We start from the raw sequence: 26,177 nt of genomic DNA on the forward strand, positions 1-26,177 counted from the left end.
GCCGCCATCTTGCCACTTCCCCTCGCCCGGCTGTCCGCGGGCGTCAATAGCGACTTTCAGCACAAAACAAAGATGGCGGCTGCGGCATCTAGGGAATACCCGGATGAGAATGCTTCTGACGAGCTTGGCCCCGCCCCCCTTGGGAACTGTTCCCCGGGCCCTTGTAGGGACACACGCCCGAGGAATTGCCTTTACTTAACAGTGGGGACAGGGTATTGGTTGCTGAGGGTAGCTGACGGGAGTCATTAAAGTCTCGCCTCGAGTCGGGCAGCGAACGTTTCGCCGCTCCGTATACCCAGCATCCGCCGAAAAGGCAGCTCGAGCCCCATGCCGGGGGAGCTGGAGGCGGGGCGAGAGTGGGCGGTGACGCAGCCGGCTCCCAGGCTCCCAGGCCTGCCAGCTCCGCCCCCGGGAGCCGCCACCGCCGCTCACTCCCCAACGAGATGAGCCGGGCCGCGCGCCAGGGCGCCGCTGCGCGCTGAGCAGCTCCCGGCCCAGCGGCCGCAGGGCGAGCAGCCAGGCTGGCGGCGTTGGAGCCGAGCGTGCGTGCGGGCGGGCGGGCGGGCGGGCGCGGGAGAGTTCAGTGCGGCCTCGCGTCACCTCGCGTCACCCCGCCCCGCCTGCTTCCCAGAGCCCCGCGCCCCGCCCCGCGCGCAGGCGCAAGCCCGCTTTTCGGGTCCGCCCTTTTTTGAGATTTGAATTTCCCCCAGCAAAGTGAGGGAGACAAAGTACCCGGATGGTGATCGCTGGCCTTTTCGCGCCAGTACTGTGAGTTCTCACAACAACCTTGAGAGGTGGGTACTGACGTCGCCCCCGGGTTCCAAATCCGTTACAAATCTTGCAAGAGGCCGCCTGGGTGCTGGCTGCACTGTCATGCTCACTGCTAGACTCAGGCTGTAGTGCAGGGGTCCTGCACAGGTGTCTGGGAACTTGCAGTGACAATAGATGATTTTTTTCCACTTTCATCTGTATTTCCTCTTTATTTTCACCAGCCTCTAGCCGAAATTTGGCCTTTCCCGCAATTACGAATATAGGCCGCAGAGCACAGAGCATTAGGAGGTGACTGTCACCAATGAAAATGACAGAGCAGTCATTTCATATCTCATAGCTTTTGTTGTAGATATCCTGAAATTAACTAAATGACAAGACATACTGGCAGGCAGAATAACTTACTTTGAAATTACTGTAGTTATTCAACCTGCCTGGAGATCCTGGAATTTAACCTATTAGTAAAGAAGCACATATATAACCCTATCTCACATTTTCAAAAATATTTTAGTGATTGTCTTTTGACATTAATTTTTTGTCGCAATCCTGTTTTTCTTTATACATTTGGAAGCATTTGTTTGAGAAAGGCCAAAGAGGCCTCACCTGTGTGGCGGTGCTACCAACTGCCCTAAATGACCTTGGCCATTCACCTCCGCTCTCGGGCCCTGAGTCCCTCCAGTGTGAAATAAGGAAGCCGAGCTGCTGGTTCCCAGGGGCCTTGCCCACACTCAGCGATTCTCTCCCCAGAGTTCAGGAAGCCCTGTGGTTGCTCCAGGTTCCTTGGGCGTTCAGGTGGCTCAGAGGGACCTCACCTTTTTGGGGGGTGTCCCACATTGCAGCCCTTGGGCTGGCGTCACCTTATCTGCAGAAAGGCAGCAAGGGAGATTAGGGTAGTCAGGGGCACAAGCAGCAGTTGTCAAATGCTAAAGGCCAAAGAAGCCACCACTGTGACAGGTGATAGTGGCCTCTATTTAAATGCGTATCACCCCAGGAAGCAGGAGAATGAATCGAAGGAACATGTGTTAGCCCCTTAGCCAGGGGACTGTCATGCTTTGCAGGACCCCCCAGAAGACCCCAGAACAGGGAGCCGATGCTGTGGATCCTTCGGCCTTTGTGTGCCAGGCCCTGGGGGAATCTGTGAAGAACTGAGTGTCCTGTAACAAGGGTCATGGCAGTTCAAGGGTACAGAGAAGCTGGGCCATAAAGCACCCAGCAGTGGTCTTCCTGATGGACTTGGGAATTTGGTTTGATTACATGGCACTTTCAGCTTGCACAAGGACTCAAGTGGACTCTGCCAGGTTGGCCGGAGAGAAGTCACTTTCCACCTCCTTCCTGGACCTCTTTCTCTATCAAATTGACAGTGTTTGACTCCTGTCCCTGGCTCTCCTCCATGCTGGCTGGCAGAGAGGAGGGTCAGGCTAGTTCGGGCTACATGGGGCCCTTAAGGCCTGGCACTTCACACCAGGGAGCCAGGAGCCAGGCCCCAGATGGCTGCAGGGAGGGACTTAGCTCCTGTCCCAGCCAGAATCAGGAGTGCTGAATGAAGAAGTGCCTGAGCCCGGCCGGCATGGCTCAGTGGTTGAGCGTTGACCTATGAACCAGGAGATCAGGGTTTGATTCCCGGTCAGGATACATACCTAGGTTGCAGGCTCGATCCCCAGTTGGGGGGCGTGCGGGAGGCAACTGATTGATATGATTCTCTCTCATCCCTGATGTTTCCCTCTCTCCCTCCCTCTCTCTCTGAAATCAATAAATATGTACCTTTTTTTAAAAAAAGAAGTGCCTGCCCTGACCAGTTTTGCTCAGTGGATAGAGCGTCGGCCTGCGGACTCAGGGGTCCCAGGTTCGATTCCGGTCAAGGGCATGTACCTTGGTTGCAGGCACATACCCAGTAGGGAGTGTGCAGAAGGCAGCCGATCAATGTTTCTCTCTCATCGATGTTTCTAACTCTCTATCCCTCTCCCTTCCTGTCTGTAAAAAATCAATAAAATATATTAAAAAAAAAAAAAAAAAAGAAGTGCCTGAGAGGAATTGGGAGTGTGAGCAGGCCAGGTGAGATGCAGGATGGAAGGAGGACCAGTCTCGTTCCAGCTGGAGGACAGACTGGGCCTGGAAGGCTCTCAGGGTTACATGGGGATGGCATTTTGATGTCTGGCCAAGAGATTGGGTTGGGATTGTACGTGGAGTGATGAGCCAGGCACTGAAGGGTGTTGAGCAGGGGCTAACATGATCCGATTCAGGGCTATTTGAGGAAGATGCTGAGGACTCCTGTGTGCAGAACACATTAGCAGACACCATCCTAGAAGTGGGAACCCCAGGGCAGGGGTGGCCAGGAGGCTCCTTAGCCGACAGTGCCACATGCTGAGATGGAGACTTGTGGTCAGCCAGGAGACGCAGAGTGATGGTGAGGGCTTCCATTCACTTGTGGAAATGCTAGGCCGCGTGGTCCTCCTTCAGAGCAGATCCCCAAGGCAGGACAGACAGGAGCAAAAAAGCTCAGCATGAGGCCCAGCAGGTCCCTCCCCAGAGAATGCAGGTGGGCCCCCCTGGCCCAGCTGAGAAGTGGCAAATAGGACCAATGAAAGAGTAAGGGGATAAAGCAAAGGTGCTGGCTTGGTGCTTGAATTGAATTGAAATTGAGTAGGTCTTCACTGAGCACTGAAGGGAAAGCAAAGAATCAGCCCCTGCCCTAACCGGTTTGGCTCAGTGACTAGAGCATCGGCCTGCGGACTGAAAGGTCCCAGGTTCGATTCCGGTCAAGGGCATGTACCTTGGTTGCGGGCGCATCCCCAGTAGGGAGTGTGCAGGAGGCAGCTGATGTTTCTCTCTCATCAATGTTTCTAACTCTCTATCCCTCTCCCTTCCTCTCTGTAAAAAAACAATAAAATATATTAAAAAAAAAAAAAAAAGAATCAGCCCGTGTCCTACCCTTTCAGGGCCTAAACTGCAGGAAGGGGGATATACATTGTATCTCAAAAATAAATGGTGCTAAGCAGTCTGCATATATAAGAACTCAACTGCCAAAACCGGTTTGGCTCAGTGGATAGAGCGTCAGCCTGCGGACTGAAGGGTCCCAGGTTCGATTCCGGTCAAGGGCATGTACCTTGGTTGCGGGCACATCCCCAGTGGGGGGTGTGCAGGAGGCAGCTGATCGATGTTTTTCTCTCATCGATGTTTCTGACTATCTATCACTCTTCCTTTCTCTCTGTAAAAAGTCAATAAAAATATATTTAAAAAAAAAAAAAAAAGAACTCAACTAATTTACACAAGAACTCTGCAGAGGTACTGGTAGCATCCCCATTCTACAGGTATGCAAACTGAGGACCAGAATGGTTAAGGCCCAAGGTCACACATTAGCAGGTGGGGGACACAGACAGTTCTTCTCTTTTCCATGCCTGCCTGCCTGTCTTCTATCTTGGCTTTGAGTCATTTTCAGAGCATTGAACCTCTTCTTTCTTTTTTTTTTTTTTTTATTTTATTTTATTTTTTTTTTCTGCTAAATTCTTTTTTTTTTATTTTATTTATTTATTTTTTATTTTTTTTTTACATTTTTTAATTGTTTGAAGTATTAAAAATAGTAGTACATATGTCTCTTTTTTTCCCCCATTGACCTCCCCCCACCCTCCCCTTCCCCCCAGTACATGCCTTTACCTGCCCCCCCCCCAGTGTCTTTTATCCATTGGTTATGCTTATATGCATCCGTACAAGTCCTTCGGTTGATCTCTTACAGCCCCCCTCCCCCCCAAAACCTCCTCTGCCTTCCCACTGTAGTTTGACAGTCTGTTCGAACCTCTTCTTTCTTCGTTAATACATTTTTAGACTACTAGGCCAACTCACCCCTACCTGGCCCCAAAGCAGTTGACAGTCAATGAAAAGTCTACATTGTTTTTAAATTGTCTGCTGGCCCTCACCAGGTAGCTCAGTTGGTTAGAGTGTCTTCCCCGTATACTGAGGTTGCAGGTTGGATCTTAGGACACACAAGAACCTACCTATGGGGAAGCAGGGGCAGGCTGAAGGGGACCAATGCGGGGGGTGGGGGGAGGGGGACATATGTAATACTTTCAACAATAAAGATTTTTTAAAGGGAAAAAAAGAATCAGCCGAAACTGGTTTGGCTCAGTGGATAGAGCGTCGGCCTGCGGACTGAAGGGTCCCGGGTTCGATTCCGGTCAAGGGCATGTACCTTGGTTGCGGGCACATCCCCAGTAGGGGGTGTGCAGGAGGCAGCTGATCGATGTTTCTATCTCATCGATGTTTCTAACTCTCTATCCCTCTCCCTTCCTCTCTGTAAATATCAATAAAATATATATTTTAAAAACAACCCAGAAAACAACAACATTAATAAAATAAAAAAAAGAATCAGTAGGCATGGCTCCGTGGTTGAGTGTCAACCTATGAACCAGGAGGTCACGGTTCGATTCCCAGTAAGGGCACATGCCCGAGTTGTGGGCTTGATCCCCTGTGGTGGGCATGCAGGAGGCAGCCTATCAATGATTCCATCTCATCATTGATGTTTCTATCTCCCACTTCCTTCCTCTCTGAAATCAATAAAAAATATATTTTTAAAAAGAATCAACCAATGAATGCATAAATAAGTGGAACAACAAATCAATGTTTCTCTCTCTCACCCCCTTCCTCTCTCTAAAATCAATAAAAATCAGTAAATAAATTCTTTGCTTCTGTGATTGCAGGAAATGGAAAGTTGTATTGTGGGACAAGGAAAGAGGGTGATTTGGGGGGAGATAGCAGCTCTGGGGAGGGCAGAAGGGTGAGCCAGGGTAGCAGGCCTGGAGGAGAGCTCCCTGTGCTGCCTGGCCTCACACCCAAGAAGCAGAGGAGACATTCTCATAGTCCTCCCCGCCCCCCCCCGCCCCGCCTCCTCCAGCACTACACCATCTCTTGCCTGGGATTCCAGAGCTCAGACCACAGCTAATGGTCTCTTGTTCAACTGGGTATTTGGCTAAAAGGGTTTTGGGGCTAGCCTGGAAACTTCCACATTTATAACGTCACGGAAGTGTGAAAACCCGTTCTGGTTGTAAGAACAGACCTAGGGACGTTGGTGTCTCTAAATACAGTGGCTCTAAGGCAGTGGCCGGCAAACGGCGGTTCGCGAGCCACATGCGGCTCTTTGGCCCCTTGAGTGTGGCTCTTCCTCAAAATACCACGGCCTGGGCGAGTCTATTTTGAAGAAATGGCATTAGAAGAAGTTTAAGTTTTAAAAATTTGGCTCTCAAAATTTCAGTCAAGGGCATGTACCTTGGTTGTGGGCACATCCCCAATAGGGGGTGTGCAGGAGGCAGCTGATTGATGTTTCTCTCTCATCGATGTTTCTAACTCTCTATCCCTCTCCCTTCCTCTCTGTAAAAAATCAATAAAAATATATTAAAAAAAAAGAAATTTCAATTGTTGTACTGTTGATATTTGGCTCTGTTGACTAATGAGTTTGCCGACCACTGCTCTAAGGGAACTAGGGCAAGGAGCAGGATTTTTTAAAATATATTTTATTGACTTTTTTACAGAGAGGAAGGGAGAGGGATAGAGAGTTAGAAACATCAACTAGAGAGAAACATTTATCAGCTGCCTCCTGCACACCCCCCACTGGGGATGTACACACAACCAAAGTACATGCCCTTGACTGGAACTGAACCCGGGACCCTTAAGTCTGCAGGTCAACGCTCTATCCACTGAGCCAAACCGGTCATGGCTTTAAAATATATTTTTATTGGTTTCAGAGAGGAAGGAAGAGGGAGAGAGAGACAGAAAACATCAATGATGAGAGAGAATCATTGATCAGCTGCCTCCTGCATGCCCCCTCCTGCAACCCGGATATGTGCCCTTGACCAGAATCGAACCCAGGACCCTTCAGTCTGCAGGCTGACGCTCTATCCACTGAGCCAAACCAGCTAGGGCAAGAGCAGGATTTTTATAGTCCACAGATGAGAGAGGAACAGCATAGGTGTCAAGGGGCACAAAATGCCTTGGCAAAAGAAGATTCTAGAAGCCATGTGTAAGAAGGTGAACATACTAGTACTATAGGTATTATTTCACTTTTACTTGTTTTTGGTGTGTGTGTGTTTTTGTGTTTGTTTGTTTTTTTTCTGATGAAAACTGTTGCTGGATCCTGAGGCTGAGAGTCGGCAAAATGGAGGCTCTTCTTTGGATGGTTTTCTTTCTAACCACACTCTTTTTCTAACCACAAAGGAAAAAGGCAGAACGGTCCTCCACTTGTGCCAGCCAATCAGCGGGACCCCCGCCTCCGCCTGGCCTGCCACCGCCACTCCAGGGCAAGGTTGTAGCATCTGCGTCGGAAATCACGGGACGTCTTCCTGCTGGCTCAGCTGGGAGGCCCAGGAGTGTTTTGCAAAAAGCTGTTTATCTGAATTCTGAAAGGACAGCGAAGGCTGCCACTCTCTGAAGCTCTGCCCCAAGTCACAACTAGGCTTCCAGATGAAGCCCAAGTCAGGGCAGGCCCTCTGCCATGTGGCCGTGGCCAGCTGCCTCTGCATGGCCACCGTCTACATGGGTGTTTTTGAAAGCGTCTTTGTGGAAGTGGGCTATGAGCACTATGCAGAAGCCCCAGTAGCCGGCCTCCCCACCTTCCTAGCCATGCCCTTCAACTCACTCATTAACGTGGCCTACGTGCTCCTGGGAGTGCACTGGCTACAGAGAAAAGTCAGTGCCCCGGGGCACCCCAGTGAGGTACAGCGGGCTTGTTACCTGAAGGATGTCTTCGCGGGCATGGCTATGGTCTACGGCCCCGTGCAGTGGCTGCGCATTGGGCTGCAGACGCACTCGGCTGCTGTGCTGGACCAGTGGTTCACCTTGCCCATCTTCGCGTGGCCCGTGGCCTGGTGCCTCTACCTAGACAGGGGCTGGGAGCCCGGCCTGCTCCTCGCCATCGAGTGCCTCTCGCTGTCCAGTTATGGCCTTGCCCTGCTGCATCCCCGTGGGTTTGAGGTCTCACTGGGTGTGCACATTGTTGCCGCCATGAGCCAGGCCCTGCGTGTCCACAGGCGCCATGGCAGCACGTGCTCAGGGGTGTACTTGGTTCTGGGAGTGCTCTCCTGCCTGGGCTTTGTGGTCCTCAAGCTGTGTGACCATCAGCTGGCCCGGTGGCATCTCTTCCAGCGGCTCACAGGCCATTTCTGGTCCAAAGTGTGTGATGTGCTTCAGTTCCACTTTGCATTCTTATTTCTGACAAATTTAAACGCTTGCCAGCGACTCCCTCCTAAGGGGAAGATGCAGTAAAGTGTGGAAAGAGACTACTGACAGCCGCTGGCCCCAGTGTCAGAATGGATGATCAGATGACATTTTGTCCTCAGTATTAAATTCCCTGGGTGTGATAAGATATGATTATTACATGGGCGATGTTCTTTCCTTCGAAGCTATGGGCTTCAATATTTAGGCGTGAAATGTTATTCCCTATTGCACTATCCTTTTAACTGCTCTATAGTATGAAACTGTTCAAAATAAAATGTTGGGTGCCTAGCCAGCGTGGCTCAGTGGTTGAGTGTTGACCTATGAACCAGGAGGTCACAGTTCGATTCCCGGTCAGGGCACATGCCTGGGTTGCGGGCTCAATCCCCAGTGTGGGGCGTGCAGGAGACAGCTGATCAGTGATTCTCTCATCATTGATGTTTCTATCTCTTTCTCCCTCTCCCTTCCTCTCTTATATCAATAAAAATATATTTAAAACATAAAATAGCCCTAGCTGGTTTGGCTCAGTGGATAGAGTGTCAGCCTGTGGATTGAAGGGTCCCAGGTTTGATTCTGGTCAAGGGCATTTGCCCGGGTTGTGGGCTCAGTCCCCAGTAGGGGACATGCAGGAGGCAGCTGATCAATGATTCTCTCTCATCATTGATGTTTCTATCTCTCTCTCCCTCTCCCTTCCTCTCTGATATCAATAAAATATATTTTAAAATTAAAAAATAAAATAGATAAATAAAATGTTGGGGATAATGACCCCAAGAAATTCCTGATGCTTGCAGTTGGAGAGAGAATGGTTGTTTGCAAGGACTTCAGGATGTGGGTTACAGTGTGGGCTGGTGACAGTGGGGTGGGGTAGCTTCTGGCCAGCACACCAGGCCAGGCAGCGGGGTTACCCAAGAGTGTCCCCAAGAGTGTCCCCAAGAGGTGAGGGTCAGGAAGAGTGAGTCACATGAAATACATGCCCAGCAGATTGATAGGGAAATCAGGAGGCCAGAGCACGAACTCACTGTGACATCTTAACTGCTAAGCTAACAGCAGGTCACATGGAAGCCACGTCACTCCGTAGCTTTTGTGGAACAAGGCAGGGTGCGGTGCATTTAGATGAGGAAACACACAAATGTGTTTTTTTGTTTTTTTTTGGTTTTTTTTAAATATATTTTATTGATTTTTTACAGAGAGGAAGGGAGAGAGATAGAGAGCTAGAAACATCGATGAGAGAGAAACATCGATCAGCTGCCTCCTGCACACCCCCCACTGGGGATGTGCCCGCAACCAAGGTACATGCCCTTGACCGGAATCGAACCTGGGACCTTTCAGTCCGCAGGCCGACGCTCCATCCACTGAGCCAAACCGGTTTGGGCTGTTTTTTTTTGTTTGTTTGTTTTTTAATATTGATTTTTTACAGAGCGGAAGGGAGAGGGATAGAGAGTTAGAAACATCAATGTGAGAGGAACATTGATCAGCTGCCTCCTGCACACTCCCTACTGGGGATGTGCCCGCAACCAAGGTACATGCCCTTGACCAGACTCGAACCTGGGACCCTTGAGTCCGCAGGCCGACGCTCTGTCCACTGAGCCAGACCGGTCAGGGCACAAATGTTAAAAGTGGAATTCTCAACAGAATGTTGCTTGGTGGGTCCACCCTCAGCCAGGGTGTGTCTTAGATGTCCTGAGAGCAGCGATTTTCAACCTTTTTCATCTCATGACATACATAAACTAATTACTAGAAATCAGCCCACCAAAAAATATATATTTTTTGCCAATCTGACAAAATGAAATAGGTATAATTTTGATTCATTCACACCGGACGGCTATTGTGTTGGCTGTTGTCAATTTTTTATTTGACAACGTAAGGGAAAAGAGGTCAGTGCCTCTGATAAAATAGTTTTAAAAATTATTGCGGGCCCAGCCAGCATGGCTCAGTGGTTGAACCCCAGTGTGGGGTGACAGGAGGCAGCCAATCCATGATTCTCATCAGTGATGTTTCTATCTCTCCCTTTCCCTTCCTCTCTGAAGTCAATCAAAATATATTTTTTTAAAAAGGTGAGGGCAGCCCTAACCGGTTTGGCTCAGTGGATAGAGCGTCGGCCTGTGGACTCAAGGGTCCCAGGTTCGATTCCGATCAAGGGCATGTACCTTGGTTGCGGGCTCATAGCCAGTAGGGAGTGTGCAGGAGGCAGCTCATGGATGTTTCTCTCTCATTGATGTTTCTAACTCTCTATCCCTCTCCATTCCTCTCTATAAAAAATCAATAAAATATATTTAAAAAATAAAAAGGTGAGGGCAGAGAAAGGATGCCCTGTCCCTGCCAAATGGCATCTCAGGACTGGTCATCCATGTGCATTAGCTCAGTGCCCCCTGAGGTCTCTTTCCCTAGAGCCTCTCAGGTTGGCATGCGGACCGTTGAAACTGGGTACCTAGGCTGGATGATCTCTCCTGGCTGGACACATCTAAAACAGGTGGTGGGTCTCAACCAAGCTGTCACCTGAAGAACCCAGCAGGTGCGAGCCTACGAGGGTTGCCTCTGCTTGGGTGCCAGCCAACCAGCCTCCACCCCTCCCCAAAGGCCTGGGCAAATGGTCGGCCCAGCGCAGGACTTGGGAGCCCGAGGCAAGGCATGCCAGCAGGTGAAGAGCAGGGACAGCATTTGTTTGGGGAAACAGCTTTATTCCATTACGGTTGTCTCAAAGGCTCTCTGTGCCCTACAAGAGGGAAAAGATCGTGGGCGTCTCCAGAGAGGCTGCCCTTATCTCAAAGAGGCCAGAGGGAGGGAGAGAGGATGTGCTTCCTTGGGTGGCTCGGTTAGAGATGAGGGTGGGAGGGTGGAGGAATGATGGGGGCGGGCTGTTCACCTAGCATCTGGGTGATTTCCCCCCTTTTGCTGTTTCTCTCTCCGTCGCTGTTTACTTGACTGACAGAGTGGATCCTCTGAGAATCGTTGGGACTTTGCAGCATAGTGTTGCTCATTCCACACGTTGGAAGCACAAGCACCAATTACTTCTTTTATTTCTACCAATACTTAATAAATGACCCTGAGAACCTTCTGGTTTTCATTCCACGCCTGTGTCAGGCTGGGTCCCCACAGGAAACAGGTGGTAGGCTCAGATTAGGGTGATTGAGGACGGTTTCAGGGAGAACTAGAGCACCACTGTGCTGGGGTGGGGCGGGGAAGCCACAGCGGGACTTCACCACTCGACCTGGGGAGAACCTGGGGAAGGTGACCTCCACCCGAAGGTCCTGCGGAAGAGACACCTGGAGCGGGCAGAGGCCCAACCCACTCTCCTGCTTGTCAGATGAAATGCAGGACGATGAATGTTTTAGTATCAGTATTATCTAAAATATCACATGAGCCCTAGCCGGTTTGGCTCAGTGGATAGAGCGTTGGCCTGCGGACTGAAGGGTCCTGGGTTCAATTCCGGTCAAGGGCACATACCTGGGTTGTGGGCTCGATCCCCAGTAGGGGGGCGTGCAGGAGGCAGCCGATCAGTGATTCTCTCTCATCATTGATGTTTCTATTTCCCTCTCCCTTCCTCTCTGAAATCAATTTAAAAATGTATGTATAAAAAAACACTTAAAATAACACATGAGATGCCCTAGCCGGTTTGGCTCAGTGGATAGAGTGTCAGACCTTGGACTGAAGGGTCCTGGGTTCGATTCTGGTCAAAGGCACGTAACTCAGTTGCAGGTTAGATCCCAGGCCCTGGGCAGGGTGCGTGGGGGAGGCAACCAATCAATGTGTCTCTCTCACATCAATGGTTCTTTCTGTCTCTCCCCCTCCCTTTACTCTCTCTAAAAATCAATGGAAAAATATCCTCGGGTGAGGATTAACAAAACAAAAATATAAATAAACAAAATATCTATCACATGAGATGTGCTTACCTTGAAAAATTCTTCATTGTTATCTGAAATTCAGATTGAACTGGAAATGTGTTTCTATTTGCTAAGTCAGATAACCCTCCATTGAACTGACCCAATTAAAGCCAGAGGCCTGGAACTTTCTCTTTCTGCCCCCGTTTTTTGATGAGTGCTTCTCAAAAAGTGTGGCCAGCATTAACCATGCAGTATCCTGGTCCCCTCCAGCCCTGGCTTCTGGGGCTGGGACCACAGACCGCCTCAGCCCTGTCCCCCGGGGTTCGAGGGTGCCAGCAACATTTGAGATGCTGAAGGAAGGAGGCTGGTGGCTGTGCCCCCACCCGGCTGTGCTCTAAGAAGTCCTTCTTCTTGCCCCTCCCTGTTCCTTTATCCGTTGTTGTCACTATCATCATCTCCATCTTACACTCCCCACCACCCCCCACAGCACAGCTGAGAAGCCAATAGTTACCAAACGGGCTCTCTCCCCACGTTTGGCCTAACGGTTTAGAGGTTCCAAAGCTGGGAGGAATCTTAGAAACCATCTGCACCAACCCCCACATTTCACAGAAACTGAAACTCTAGAAGTTGGTCTTGGCTGCAAGTTGCAACACTGAGTATCAGCAACCCAGGCATCCCCTCCCGGCCCAAAGCCCTGTCCTGTCCACTTCTGTTGCTCTGCCTCTCCCGTGGCATACCAGGGCTCGGAGATTTGCCCCCCAGTGAATCTAGTTGTGTTGGTTTTGCTCTGATTGTGTAGGTAACACAGGCTCATGGTGGAGGCAGGGACGAGCCCCCTAGGAGGACTGTCAGGAATCTGGTGGCTCCACTATGGAGCATGTACTCCCATGCACTTGCTCTCCCCACTCCACAGTGTTGGGCGTAGACGCTGCTCCAGGCCCCAGTGGGCTTCCGTGATGCTCCGACTACTTCATCCTGTCCTCATGCAGCACACTGATTCCCTGCTAGATAATGCACGGGTGCGCCCTAGCCAGTTAAGCTCAGTGGATAGAGCGTCAGCCCATGGACTAAAGGGTCTTGGGTTTGATTCCGGTCAAGGGCACATATCTCGGTTGCAGGCTGGGTCTCCAGCCCCAGGTTGGGGCACATACAGGAGGCAAGCAACCGATGTGTCTGTCTCACATCAATGTTTCTCTCTCTGTGTCTCTCCCCCTCCCTTCCACTCTCTCTAAAAAAATCAATGAAAAAAATATCCTCGGGTGAGGATGAACAAAAATTAAAATAAAAAGGAAGTGCACAGGTGCCCCTCTGCACCCTGGAGCTCGTCTTTCTCTGCGTCAGTCTCAGGAGTGCGATTGAAGGGCACAGGGGCCCTTGCTGGTGTGGCTCAATTGGTTGGGTGTGGTCCTGTGCAAGGAAAGGTTGCTGGTTCGATTCCCAGTCAGGGCACATGCCCAGGTTTCAGGCTCCATCCCTGGTGGGAGGTGTGCAGGAGGTGGTCAATTGATGTTTCACGCTCACATCGATGTTTCTCTCTCTCTCTCTCTCTCTCTCTCTCTCTCTCTCTCTCTCCCTCCCTCTCTCTTTCTCTCTCTCTCTAAAAATCAATAAAAAATCTTTTTTTAAAAAGGGCACATGGGTTGCTTTTCCCACTGACCCTCATGATCCACATTTCTACCAGGGACGAGAGAAGGCTCCCTGGGCCCCCACCCACCAGCAGGTGTTAGCACACTGTTTCATTTTGTGCCAATCTGATGGGAGTGAAACGAGATCTCCTTGTGACTCTAACTCGTGCCTTCCCCACACATGTGCTCATACACATGCACACACGTGCACAACTGGTGCTTGTGCATTCGTCTAAGTTTGTGTTTGTTCTGGAAGGTGCTGGTTTATATCCTTTGTACAGAAGCCATTTAATATTGTAAATATTAACCAGTCATCTGTCATACAGATGATAAATACTTTTCCTTAATCTATGGTTTGTCTTTTGGCTTTGTGGGTAACCCAAAGCAACGTGCTTGAAGATTGATGTAGTCACATATGTCTATATGTCTTTTCTTCTTGTTTGTGTTAATCCTCACCTGCAGATATATTCTCCATTGATTTTTTTAGAGAGAGTGGAAGGGAGGAGGGAGGGAGAGAGAGAGAGAGAGAAACATCGATGTGAGAGAGACACAGCTGATAGGTTGCCTCCCGCACAGGCCCCAACTGAGGCCAGGGATTGAACTTTCAACCCAGGTACATGCCCTTGAGCAGGAATCAAAACCAAGACCCTTCCATGCCAGGGTGGCTGACACTAACCACTGAACAACACCGCCAGTGCTATGTCTGTCTTTTCCTTCATAGCTTCTGGGTTTCTAGTCTTGCTTAAAACAGTTTTCTGGTTGTCTAGATTCTACTTGTCTCCACATCAGCCAGCTTTGTCAAATCTTAACATCTATAGCTGCTTCAGATCTTTTTCATGATAACATTTTAATTATAAAAATATTGCCCCGGCTGGTGTGGCTCAGTTTCTTGGATGTCGTCCCATGCACCAAAAGGTTGCTGGTTCAATTCCCGGTCAGAGCACACGCCCAGGTTGCAGATTTGATCCCCAGTTGGGGTGCGTGCAGAAGGCAGCCGATACCCTCAATGTTCCTCTCTCTCTCTCTCTCTCTTTCTCAAAACCAATTTTTAAAAAAATTAAGAATATTAAGGACAATAATTATCAAAAACTAGTTAAAATTTACATTTAGAAATAAAACAGAGCAGCTGTCCTCATTGTCAGCATGGTGGTTTACCGAAGCTAGTTCACTGGCACACTTGTGATCACATTTTTTTTTTAAATATATTTTATTGATATTTCACAGAGAGGAAGGGAGAGGGGTAGAGAGCCAGAAACATCGATGAGAGAGAAACATTGATCAGCTGCCTCCTGCACACCTCCCACTGAGGATGTGCTCGCAACCAAGGTACATGCCCTTGACCGAAATCGAACCCGGGACCTTTCAGTCCGCAGGCCGACGCTCCATCCACTGAGCCAAACCGGTTTCGGTTTGTGATCACATTTTAATTGAGGAGGAAATTCACAAACCCTGTGTGAGATGTTCCTTGCACCCCAGAGAACAAAGGATATTTTGTTTGTCTGCAGTTCAAGTTGGGCACATCCAACAGGCAAAGCACTTCCTTCTCACCTCTAAGGTCTCCATGAGTAGAAATCTTTGGATAAATATCAACTAAGTGACCTGTGTCCTCAAGCGAGCCCCCACATACTCATGTGATCAGGGTAACCTCTTCCCTTGCTAAGTGGAGGCTTGGGGCCCATTTTTCTCAGCCCCAATACGTTTCTGCAATCCCCATGCCCGTGGCTAAGACAAGCAGTCTTCATCCTAGGTGCCTCTTGAGTCCCTGCTGCCTCACTGGTAAGTGACCGGTGGCTGTTGGGCCACATGGCCGGGCAGGGGCTTGGCTGGTTGCCAGGGCCCGCTGTGAGTCCTGAGAGCTCCCTTGCAGCCTGGGCCCCGGCAGCACAGCAGATCCTTCTAACCATTTTCATGCTTTTCTAGCCTTTTTTTTTTTTTTCCTGTTTCCCCGCCTTTCGCTTTGATCTTTGCCTTCTGCTTCTCTTCAGAACTGCTGACTTCTGGTTTTACTTCTGCCTCTTCTTTCCCCGCCCCGCCCCACTTCGACTGGGGCCCCCACTGGGGTGTCTGTCCCCCCACCTCTTAGCCAGCACAGGCCTCTTCCTCTGAAAGATATGAAACCTAACAGGTTGAGCTGGAGTCCCTTCCCTGCCCTCCTGCCCCAGAGTAACAGCATCCAGAGTTGGGTGTATCTGGCTCCCCAGCATGCTCTCATGCCTTTTTAAAAAAAACATGTATTTTATTGCTTTTTAGAGAGAGAGGGAGGGAGAGGGATAGAGAGATAGAAACATCATGGATCGGCTGCCTTCTGCATGCCCCTACGGGGGATCCAGCCCACAACCCTGGGCATGTGCCCTGACCGGGAATCCAACCGGTAACCTCCTGGTTCCTGGGTCATTGCTCAACTGCTGGGCCATACCGGCCGGGCTCTCATGCCTTTCAAACGAGTGGGCATATGCATCAGCCATATACACTGAGTGGCCAGATTATTATGATCTCTGAACACATAATAATCTGGCCACTCAGTATGTATGTGTGTGTGTGTATATATATATATATATATATATATTTTAGAGGCCCGGTGCATGAATTTGTGCATGGGTGGGGTCCGGCCAGCCTGACCAGGGGGAGGGGACATGGGCAGTTGGCCGGCCTGTCTGCTGGTCGAACTCCTGGTCGAGGGGACAATTTGCATATTAGCCTTTTATTCTATAGGATATACACTGAGTGGCCAGATTATTATGCGTTCAGAGATCATAATAATCTGGCCACTCAGTGTATACTACTGTTTTGTATGTGTTGTAACTTTCTATAAATGCAGCACACAGTCCAGATCCTTCTCCCACTGGCTGCGGGATCTGATTGGTGAGCATTTTCACCGGGTCTCCCGGGGTACCCCTCCGGAGAGCGCCTTCTTTGGTGCTTATTGTCCATGCCTGTGCTATGCGTGAGCACTTGGCAAGGGAATGTGCTTGCGTGCGGCACAGCTACACTTTAACTTGACTGGAAGCTTGCCAAAGTGGTTGCTGAAATGACTCCCCACCTGAGCTTCCACGGCGCCATGGCCTTGCCAGTACTTGATACTATGAGGAGTGAAGTAGAATTTCATTTCCTCCTTGTTTGCCTTTCCTGGTTTAAAAGTGAGGTTGCCTTTAAAAAAAAATAAACATAGACTTAACATATGATCAAGGAATTCCACTCCTGGGTACGTACCTAACAAATGGAAGCAGGGGCTCTAAGAGATTTGTACACTCATGTACATAGCAGTATTATTCACATTAGCCAAAAGGTCCGTCAACCGAAAATGGATGGACAAAACAGGCTTAAAAGGAAGGAAATTCTGTCCTAGTTGGTTTGGCTTAGTGCAGTGGTCTGCAAACATGGTTTGCCGCTCTGTTGACTAATGAGTTTGCTGACCACTGGCTTAGTGGATAGGGCACCCACCCGTGGACTGAAGGGTCCTGGGTGGGTTCTGATCAAGGAGAAGTACCTAGGCCAGGCAGCCACATTTTTTTAAAGTCAACATTGATTTCTGGCCCAACAGGTGTGGCTCAGTGGTTGAGTATTGACCTATGAACCAGGAGGTCACAGTTCAATTCCTGGTCAGGGCACATGCCCGGGTTGGGGGCTCGATCCCCAGTGTGGGGCGTGCAGGAGGCAGCTGATCAATGATTCTCTTTCATCATGGATGTTTCTATTTCTCTCTCCCTCTCCCCTCCTCTCTGAAATCAATAAAAATATATTTAAAAACAACCCAGCCCTAACCGGTTTGGCTCAGTGGATAGAGCGTCGGCCTGCGGACTGAAGGGTTCCAGGTTCGGTTCCGGTCAAGGGCATGTACCTTGGTTGCGGGCACATCCCCAGTAGGGGGTGTGCAGGAGGCAGCTGATCGATGTTTCTCTCTCATCGAAGTTTCTAACTCTCTATCGCTCTCCCTTCCTCTCTGTAAAAAAAATCAATAAAATATATATTTTAAAAACAACCCAGAAAACAACAACATTGATCTCTGCAATTCACCAGGCCAGAGGCTTCGAGTGAGTTTCATAAGCTCTTCATGCCTCAGTTTCCTCTCTTTTTCCCAGCACCTCTCCCTTGTGGTGTGAGGTGGGTGTGAGGATTAGGTGGGGTAACCCATAAAGGCAGCTCAAGCTGGTCATATAATAAGGTGTCAACTCTTCCCAGCCCCGCGCTGCATTATGGAGGAGGAGACACACCGTTTTGGGGACGAGCTAACCATGACTGAGGGCTTACTGTCGAGGAAAGCAAGTTTAGAGAAGTGGAATGAGCTTCAAGTTCACTGGAGGTGGGAAGTGGCCAAGGTGGCCCTGGCCACTTCCCTCCCTTGCTCTTGGCTGCTACTTTGTTGTTTGTAACTGGAGCCCTTGCCACCCCGACTTGGGATCCAGATCTCATTTTGAAAATACATTTAAAACATTGAGATATAAATTACATAGCACAGTTTTACCCTGTTAAAGTGTACATTTCAGTGGATGTTAGTACATTCACAGGGCCGGGCCTCCATCATTGCTACCTAATTCCAGAACATCTTCCTCAACCCAAAAAGAAACCCTGGGCCCATAAGCATTCATTCCCCGTCCCCCTCCCTGCAGCCCCTGGCACCCACTGATCCACTTAAAAAAAAAATAGACTTTTTGTTGATTTCAGAGAGGAAGGGAGAGGGAGAGATAGAAACATCAATGATGAGAGAGAATCATTGATCGGCTGCTTCCTGCATGCCCCCCACTGGGGATCGAGCCCACACCTAGGCATGTGCTCTGACCAGGAATCAAACCCTGACCTCCTGTTTCATAGGCTGACGCCCAACCATTGGGCCACACTGGCCTGGCTTGATTTTTTTATTATAACCATCCTAGTGAGTGTAAAGGTGGTATCTTATTATGGTTTGAAAGTACATTCTTCATTTTCAAAAGTCTCTCATCAGGAATGCAATAGCACTTGCACTTGGATGTGTCACAGGTCAAGTGTACACATGGGAGGCCACCGTGCCCCACCCTTAGCTTCTCATCTTCAGCAGAGAGCGCCCTGCCCTTGCCAGGCAAGCCATTCAGAAATGTTTACCATCTGAAATTCTTCTTTTTTGCTATTCAGATGGGCCTCCCCCTGCCGACTGTTCTTTATATTGTACAACCCCAACAGGTGGAGGAGCTGAGCCCGTGACACTGAAAACAACGAGCTGAAAGCTTCTGCAGGGGGGCGGGGGAGAAGGAAGGGGCAGACATAGCAAACAACAGATACCACCTCTGAGAGGACGTCAGATCAGGGGACTGTCAGAAGTGACAGAAATGCTCTAGCCGGTTTGGTTCAGTGGATAGAACATCAGCCTGCGGACTAAAGGGTCCCAAGTTTGATTTCGGTCAAGGGCACATGCCCAGGTTGTTGGCTTGATCACCAGTGTGGGCCGTGCAGGAGGCAGCCAATCAGTGATTCTCTCTCAGCATTGATGTTTCTATCTCTCTCTCCCTCTCCCTTCCTCTCTGAAATCAATAAAAATATATTTAAAAAAAAAGAAGTGACAGAGATGGTCATATTGTATCGAAACCACAATCCCCAGGCACATTCTGTCTACTAGAGACACACCTAAAACATGTCTGCAGGAAGATTACACGTGAAAGAATGAGGAAAAAGACATACTAGGCACCTACTCATCGAGAGACAGCTGGCATAGCTCTATTAATATTAGACTAAATAGACTTTGGGACAAAACAAAAACATTGTAGGAATAATGTTAAAATAGGTTCAAAGTGTACAAAACAAAACTGGACAGCCCTAACCGGTTTGGCTCAGTGGATAGAGCATGGACCTGGGGACTGAAGGGTCTCGGGTTCGATTCCGGTGAAGGGCATGTACCTTGGTTGCGGGCACATCCCCAGCAGGAGGTGTGCAGGAGGCAGCTGATCGATGTTTCTCTCTCATCGATGTTTCTAACTGTCTATCCCTTTCCCTTCTTCTCTGTAAAAAAACAATAAAATATCTTTAAAAAAAAAAAACTGGACAGAACTCCAGGAAGAAATAGACAAATCTAGCATCATAGAGGGACATTATTATGGGCTTCCTGTGGAGGTATTAGATCAAGCAAATACTGTTCCATGAAAATGTGAACGAGCCTGTGACTAAGTGCTCTCTGAGGGGCTGGTGTCCTCCCAGGGCACCCCATGTCCACAAGTGGCATCTAAAGACAGCCTCAGCTGCTTTGACTCAGTGGATAGAGCATCAGCCTGTGGACCGAAGGGCCCAGGTTTGATTCTGGTCAAGGGCACATGCCCAGGTTTTGGGCTTGACCCCTTGTGGAGGGCGTGCAGGAGGCAGCCGATCAATGAATCTCTCTCATCATTGATGTTTCTCTCTCTCTCTCTCTCCCTTCCCTTCCTCTCTGAAATCAATAAAAATATATTTTAAAAACTCTTAAAAAAATAAAAACAATGGCAGCGCCCAGCCAGCATAGCTCAGTGGTTGAGCGTTGACCTGTGAACCAGGAGGCCATGGTTCAATTCTTGGTCAGGACACGTGCCCGGGTTGCAGGCTTGATCCCCAGTGTGGGGCATGCGGAGGCAACTGATCGATCTCATCGATGCTTTCATCTCCCTCTCTCTCTCCTTCTCCCTCTCCCTCCCCCTCCCCCTCTCCCTCTAAAATAAAAAACATATATAAAAATACTTAGAACTACATTAATAAGAATAACTACATAAAACTGGTGGGTGATAGTGAAAGCGGCCCTTAAGTGCCAGCTTTAGAGGTTCACATATTTAAATTATTTTTTATTGAGCCAAAACATATTAGATGTACACCTTGAACTTTCCCTATATATTTAGTGGAGGTTCCATCAAACCAACCCCCAAAGGTAAATACTGTGTGACCTCTATCACTACAGATGGTTTTTAAAAAATATATATTTTTATTGATTTCAGAGAGGAAGGGAGAGAGAGATAGAAACATCAATGATGAGAGAGAATCATTGATCAGCTGTCTCCTGCATGCCCCCTACTGGGAATCGAGCCTGCAACCCGGGCATGTGCCCTTGACCAAAATCGAACCTGGGACCCTTTAGTCCGCAGGCCGACGCTCTATCCACTGAGCCAAACCGGCTAGGGCTACAGATGGGTTTTGTATGTTCTAGAACTTCATAGAAATTGCAGCATACAGCACATGTGTGTGACATTCATTCACATATCAGCACATGCATTCTGTTTTATTACCGAGTAGCATTCCATGGTACGGATATATGACAGCTTTGCTTATGTGTGGGTATTTGCTTCATTTCTAACATAAATAAAGGTGCTACAGACACTCATGTACAAGCCTTTTTATGTGAACATATGCATTCATTTCTCTTTGGTATACGCCTTGAAGTGGAATTGCATGCTTAGGGCAGGCGAAGTTCAAGTTCACAAGACACCGCCCAACAGTTATTCAAAGTGGCTTGTCCCAGTTTACATTTCCCCTGGCTCCCCATCCTCGTCAGCACTGGGTATGACCAGTCTCTTTAGGGTTAGTCATTCTGCTGTGTGTGTATGGCTATCTCATTGTGGTTTTATCATGCATTTCCCCATGACTAATGAGGTTGCACATCTCTTCGTCTGCATCTGCCCTAGTGGGGAGGGCAGGAGGCAGGCGGAAGAGTGGGAGGATGGGAGAGGGAGGAGAGGGGGGAGGGAGGGTAGGAGTGGCAGGGTCCCACAGGGAGAAGCACTGGGGCCCCTTAAGGCTGGCTTCCTCACTCTTTTTTTGTTTGTTTGTTGTTAATCCTCACCCAAGGATATTTTTCCATTGATATTTGGAGAGAGTGGAAGGGAGGAGGAGGAGGAGGAGAGAGAGTGGAATATTGATGTGAGAGAGACACATCGATTGGTTGCCTCCCGCATGCACCCTGACTACGGCTTTAGATGGAGCCTGCAACCGAAGTACGTGCCCTTGACTGGAATGGAACCCAGGATCCTTTGGTCTGCAGGCCGACACTCTATCCACTGAGCTAAACTGGTGAGGGCTGGCCACCTCACTCTTGAACCACTGTAACGCAAGGTGAGGTGGGTTCTGGGTCTGATCGGTGGCCTTAAGTGACAGGCTGGGAGGGGATCACTGCCATGATCTGAAGGGTTCTAAGGCACAGACTGGGTCCCACAGTGGGGACTGACCGCCAAAATTGACCCCAGAAGAAAGAGAACAGCTGAGCCCTAGCCGGTTTGGCTCGGTGGATAGAGCGTCGGCCTGCAGACTCAAGGGTCCCAGGTTCGATTCCGGTCAAGGACATGTACCTTGGTTGCGGGCACATCCCCAGTGGGGGGCGTGCAGGAGGCAGCTGATCGATGTTTCTCTCTCATCGACGTTTCTGACTCTCTATCCCTCTCCCTTCCTCTCTGTAAAAAAATCAATAAAATATATTAAAAAAAAATACTCTGGGGAAAAAAAAAAAAGGAGAGAACAGCTGAGCAGAGAAGGAAATGGGTTGTCAGACAGACACCCTGCCCCAGCCTCAGGACTCAAATGAATTCTTTCTGGCCTTTCAGAAATCAAAGAAGTAAAGAAAAGCTTCTAAATGTGTGTCATGAAACTGGAAGAACCTTCTTCTCCTAGGAGAACATTAGTACCACAGAGACCGTCCCAGTCACTGCTCCATTCCGAGTCCAGAGCCACATCTACTGCTTAGCAGGTACTCCTGGGCTGACTGACTGAATGAATCTGGTTTCCAGACTTGACAAAGATCACACACCCCGCAAAGAAAACTGCAGGTCATTATCACTGATAAATATCGGTTTGGCTCAGCGGATAGAGTGTTGGCCTGTGGACCAAAGGATCCTGGGTTCTGGTCAAGGGCAAGTACCTCGGTTGAAAGCTCCCCCCGCACCCCCCACCCCGTCCCGGTCCCGGTTGGGGCTCATGCAAGTGGCAACCAATCGATGTGAGTGTTTCTCTCTCTCTCTTTTTTTTTTTAAATATATTTTTATTGACTTTTTACAGAGAGGAAGGGAGAGGGATAGAGAGTTAGAAACATCGATGAGAGAGAAACATTGATCAGCTGCCTCCTGCACACCCCCCACTGGGGATTGAGCCCACAACCAAGGTACATGCCCTTGACCGGAATCGAACCCGGGACCCCTCAGTCCGCAGGCCAATGCTCTATCCACTGAGCCAAACCGGTCAGGGTGGGTGTTTCTCTCTTTTTCCCTCTCTCTTCCACTCTCCCTAAAAGACAATGGAAAAATATCCTCAGGTGAGGATTAACAAAAAAAGAAAAACAAACAAAAATTAGTTAGCCCTGGCCTGTGTGGCTCAGTTGTTGAGCGTTCTCCTGTGCACCGAAAGGTCGCTGGTTTGATTCCTGGTCAGGGCACATACCCAGGTTGCAGGTTTGATCCCCAGTGTGGGGGGCATGTGAAAGCAACCAATCAATGTTTCCTCTCTCACATCAATGTTTCTCTCTCCCTCTCCCTCTCAAATCAATAAAAACCTATTTTTTAAAATTCGTGTAATCCAAAAGCAGATTAAGAAATTAATATACCATAGCCGAGTGGAGTTCATTCCAAAAGTGCAGAGATGACTCAATTAGGAAGTACGTCATTATAATTAGTAATATGAACGTATTGAAGGAGGAAAAGATGACATCAGCAGACGTCAAAAAGGTCTTTGAACTTGGTGCTGAATGTCAGCTGGGAGCTCAGCTGGGGCTGAGGACAGAGGGCATTGGCCCCTGTGCACATGGTCCTCTTAATGTCACCTTCCCTACAGCAGGTGTATAGTACCAAGGGTGGACATCTCAAGAGAGGGACCTCACCTTGGAAGTTTAGACTAGTTCCCTTCTGCCACACACCATTGAGTCAAAGCAGTCACAGAGGCCCACCCAGGGTCAAGAGGACCCCACCTTTTTTTTTTAATTGATTTCAGAGAGGAAGGGAGAGGGAGAGATAGAAATAGCAATGATGAGAGAGGATCATTGATCGGCTGCCTCCTGCACGCCCCCCACTGGGGATCGAGTCCACAACCTGGGTGTGTGCCCTTGACGGGAATCGAACCTGGGACCCTTCAGTCCGCATGTTGTCTCTCTATCCACTGAGCCAAACTGACTAGGGCATCATTTTCTTTTTTATTGATTTCAGAGATGAAGGGAGAGGGAGAGAGAGAGAGAAACATCAATAAGAGAGAATCATTGGTCGACTGTCTCCTGCACGCCCCCTACTGGGGATGGAGCCCACAACCCGGGCATGTGCTCTGACAGGGAATGGAACAGTGACCTCCTGGTTCATAGGTCTATGCTCAACCACTGAGCGGTGCTGGCCGGGCGGGACCCCACTTCTTGATGAGGGAGTGGAAATGTCTTGGAAATGCAAGCGGGATGGGAAATATTATCCCAGCCATTTTTAGAAAGTGAAATCTGCAACAGATGATAGCTTCATGAGCTGATACTGTATATGTATATTTCTTTCTTCAATATATCTCAAGCCAAAAGGCAGTGTTATGCTTAAGGGCGAAGCCACAGGAGCAATTTCAATAGCTGAGAACAAGACCATAGTCCCATAATCGTCATTATTGTTTAACATTGAAAAAGAGAAATAGTGCCTGGCTGGTGTTGCTCAGTGGTTGAGCGTAGACCTATGAACCAGGAGGCCACAGTTCGATTCCTGGTCAGGGCACATACCTGGGTTTCGGGCTCAATCCCCAGTGTGGGGCGAGCAGGAGGGAGCCGATCAATGATTCTCTGTCATCACTGATGTTCCTATTTCTCTCTCCCTCTCCCTCTCCCTTTCTGAAATCAATAAAAATATATTAAAAAGAAAAAGAGAAATACAAGGAATATGTGTTGGAAAAGACAAAACAAAGCTCTCATTATTTGTAAATAAGATGATTGTACCACTGAAAAGTCCAAGAGAAACAACGGAAAGTCTTTCAAAAAAAAAACACCCACAAATGCAGTCCATTGGCTGGTTACAAATTAACAGGGCACCAAACAACAGTGGGTTTCTATGTAAAAACAAGTTCGAAAATGTAGGGGGTGGGGTGGGGGAGGGGACACGTTCTGTGTCCATCTCCTGTAGTAATACCACCAACCAGAAAAACCAACCAGTGTGCAAGAGAGCGGTCATCATTACATCATCTCATTTGGTGACATGCAGCTGTGTTTCTCTTGGCAACTGGGCCCCACAGTGCAGAGTGCTCGCCTGCTGCCGAGGCTCCGGCTGGGGTGGTGGGAGACAGCCGGGGTGTCAGGGAGCAGCGGCCGCCCATCATCAGTCAGGGAGGCGTCCTTTGCTTTGGGGCCGCTGGAATGGCTCGTGGGGCAGCACTGGAGTTGCATTGCCAGCCCCGATTCTGGCTCTCTTCGCTGGGCCTCATCGGAGACGGGGCATCTGGTTTCACTCCTTCAACCAGGCTTTGTAGAAGTCTCAACTCTTTGGAAGCATATGCATGCAATGGTTTTATTTTTTGTTAATCCTCACCCAAGGATATTTTCTCCATTGATTTTTAGAGAGAGTGGAAGGGAGGGAGGGAGGGAGGAAGGGAAGAGTGGGCGGGGGGTGCGGAGAGAGAAACATCGATGGGTTGCCTCCCACATGTGCCCGGGGCAGGGGATGGAACCTGCAATCCAGGTGCTGTAGGCAGTTAGACAGAGATGAGCAGAGCCAGGGCGATGGGCCAGGTACAGGTCTCCAGGGTGGAAAGCCCCAGGTGCCTAGCAATGGACAATCAATCAATGGTGGGGTGGGACCTCGCCCCCAGGGTGACCTTCCCTCCCCTAGCAGAGCGCTGGTCCTGTGGTTTGGAGCCCCTGGCCTTTCCTCCCAAGAGATGACATCCAGGCCTCAGTGGCATTTCAGCTCCAGGCCCAGATAAGCGCCCAAACCTGTGACCTCAGGACCAGCTGCATGGAATAATGGTGGTGCCGGCCAATCAGTGGGGACCACAACCCTGAAAGGACACACCTGGAAAACTGCTGGATATTCTATTGAGATCTTCCCCTGGGACTGCCCCTAAAATCTCCGCCCTTAAAACCCTTAGGATGGAGGACCCAGAGTGCTCTCCCCCTCTTCCTTCCCCCCATCTATCATTAGCTTTCTCACTCCCAAGCTCCAAGGGCCCTTCCTTTACCTCTATACCTTGTTTCCTAAGCCCATTTCGCCTAGGATTTACTATTCTGCCTCTAGAATTTACCCAAGAAACGTTCTCTTACAGTTGGGGTCTTGCTCTGAATTCTTTCCTAACCAGGACCCAAGAACCGAGGTTGCTGAACCCATGTTTGGTCTGACCCCACCGGTCAGACACCTGGTGCCATTCCTGCTGCCTACAACACAGGTATGTGCCCTTGACCTGGAATCGAATCTGTGATCCTTTGGTGCGTAGGCCTACGCTCCAACCACTCAGCCGATCCGCCAGGGCAAAGTGGTTTTATTTTTACCAGCACTTGCTCTCCACCATTGGGTTGTACCAAATCCCCCTTACGACCTCAAAGACGGAGTCCATCGTTTGTCAGGTCTCATTATGGTTCTTGAAACCAATGGTGTTTACTTTCAAAAATTACCCTTGTACCCAATTCAAAGCGCTCCCTTGCCAGGAAGTCCATCTGCCTCGGGCTCCGACCTCTACCCGGCCTGTCAGCTCTGGCTGCTGGGGGCCCCAGTAGGAGATCCTCATGGGTAGGAGTCAGAGAGACAGCCCACTTGAAGCCCATCATCTCGGCTGGTTGGCGTGGCTCAGGGGTTGAGCGTGGACCTATAAACCAGGAAGTCACGGTTTGATTCCTGGTCAGGGCACATGCCTGGGT

The 26,177-nt window shown here is 49.4% G+C and overlaps 1 protein-coding gene across 1 annotated transcript; it reads left to right on the plus strand.

Annotated features, from left to right (window-relative positions):
* Window positions 1-682: 682 nt before the first annotated feature.
* TMEM187 (transmembrane protein 187) lies at window positions 683-8,459 on the plus strand. The gene is made up of 2 exons (XM_080652773.1): window positions 683-794; window positions 6,970-8,459. The coding sequence occupies exon 2, from the start codon at window positions 7,216-7,218 to the stop codon at window positions 8,014-8,016; it is 801 nt and encodes a 266-aa protein (XP_080508899.1). The 5' UTR covers window positions 683-794; window positions 6,970-7,215; the 3' UTR covers window positions 8,017-8,459.
* The last annotated feature ends 17,718 nt before the right edge of the window (window positions 8,460-26,177 follow it).

Source organism: Plecotus auritus (genome assembly GCF_963455305.1).
Source record: "Plecotus auritus genome assembly, chromosome: X".
In the NCBI taxonomy this organism is placed as follows: Eukaryota; Metazoa; Chordata; class Mammalia; order Chiroptera; family Vespertilionidae; genus Plecotus; species Plecotus auritus.

Bases quoted from the DNA above. Each gene is read 5' to 3' on its own strand.
- TMEM187 (XM_080652773.1), top strand. From the start codon at position 7,216: ATGAAGCCCAAGTCAGGGCAGGCCCTCTGCCATGTGGCCGTGGCCAGC.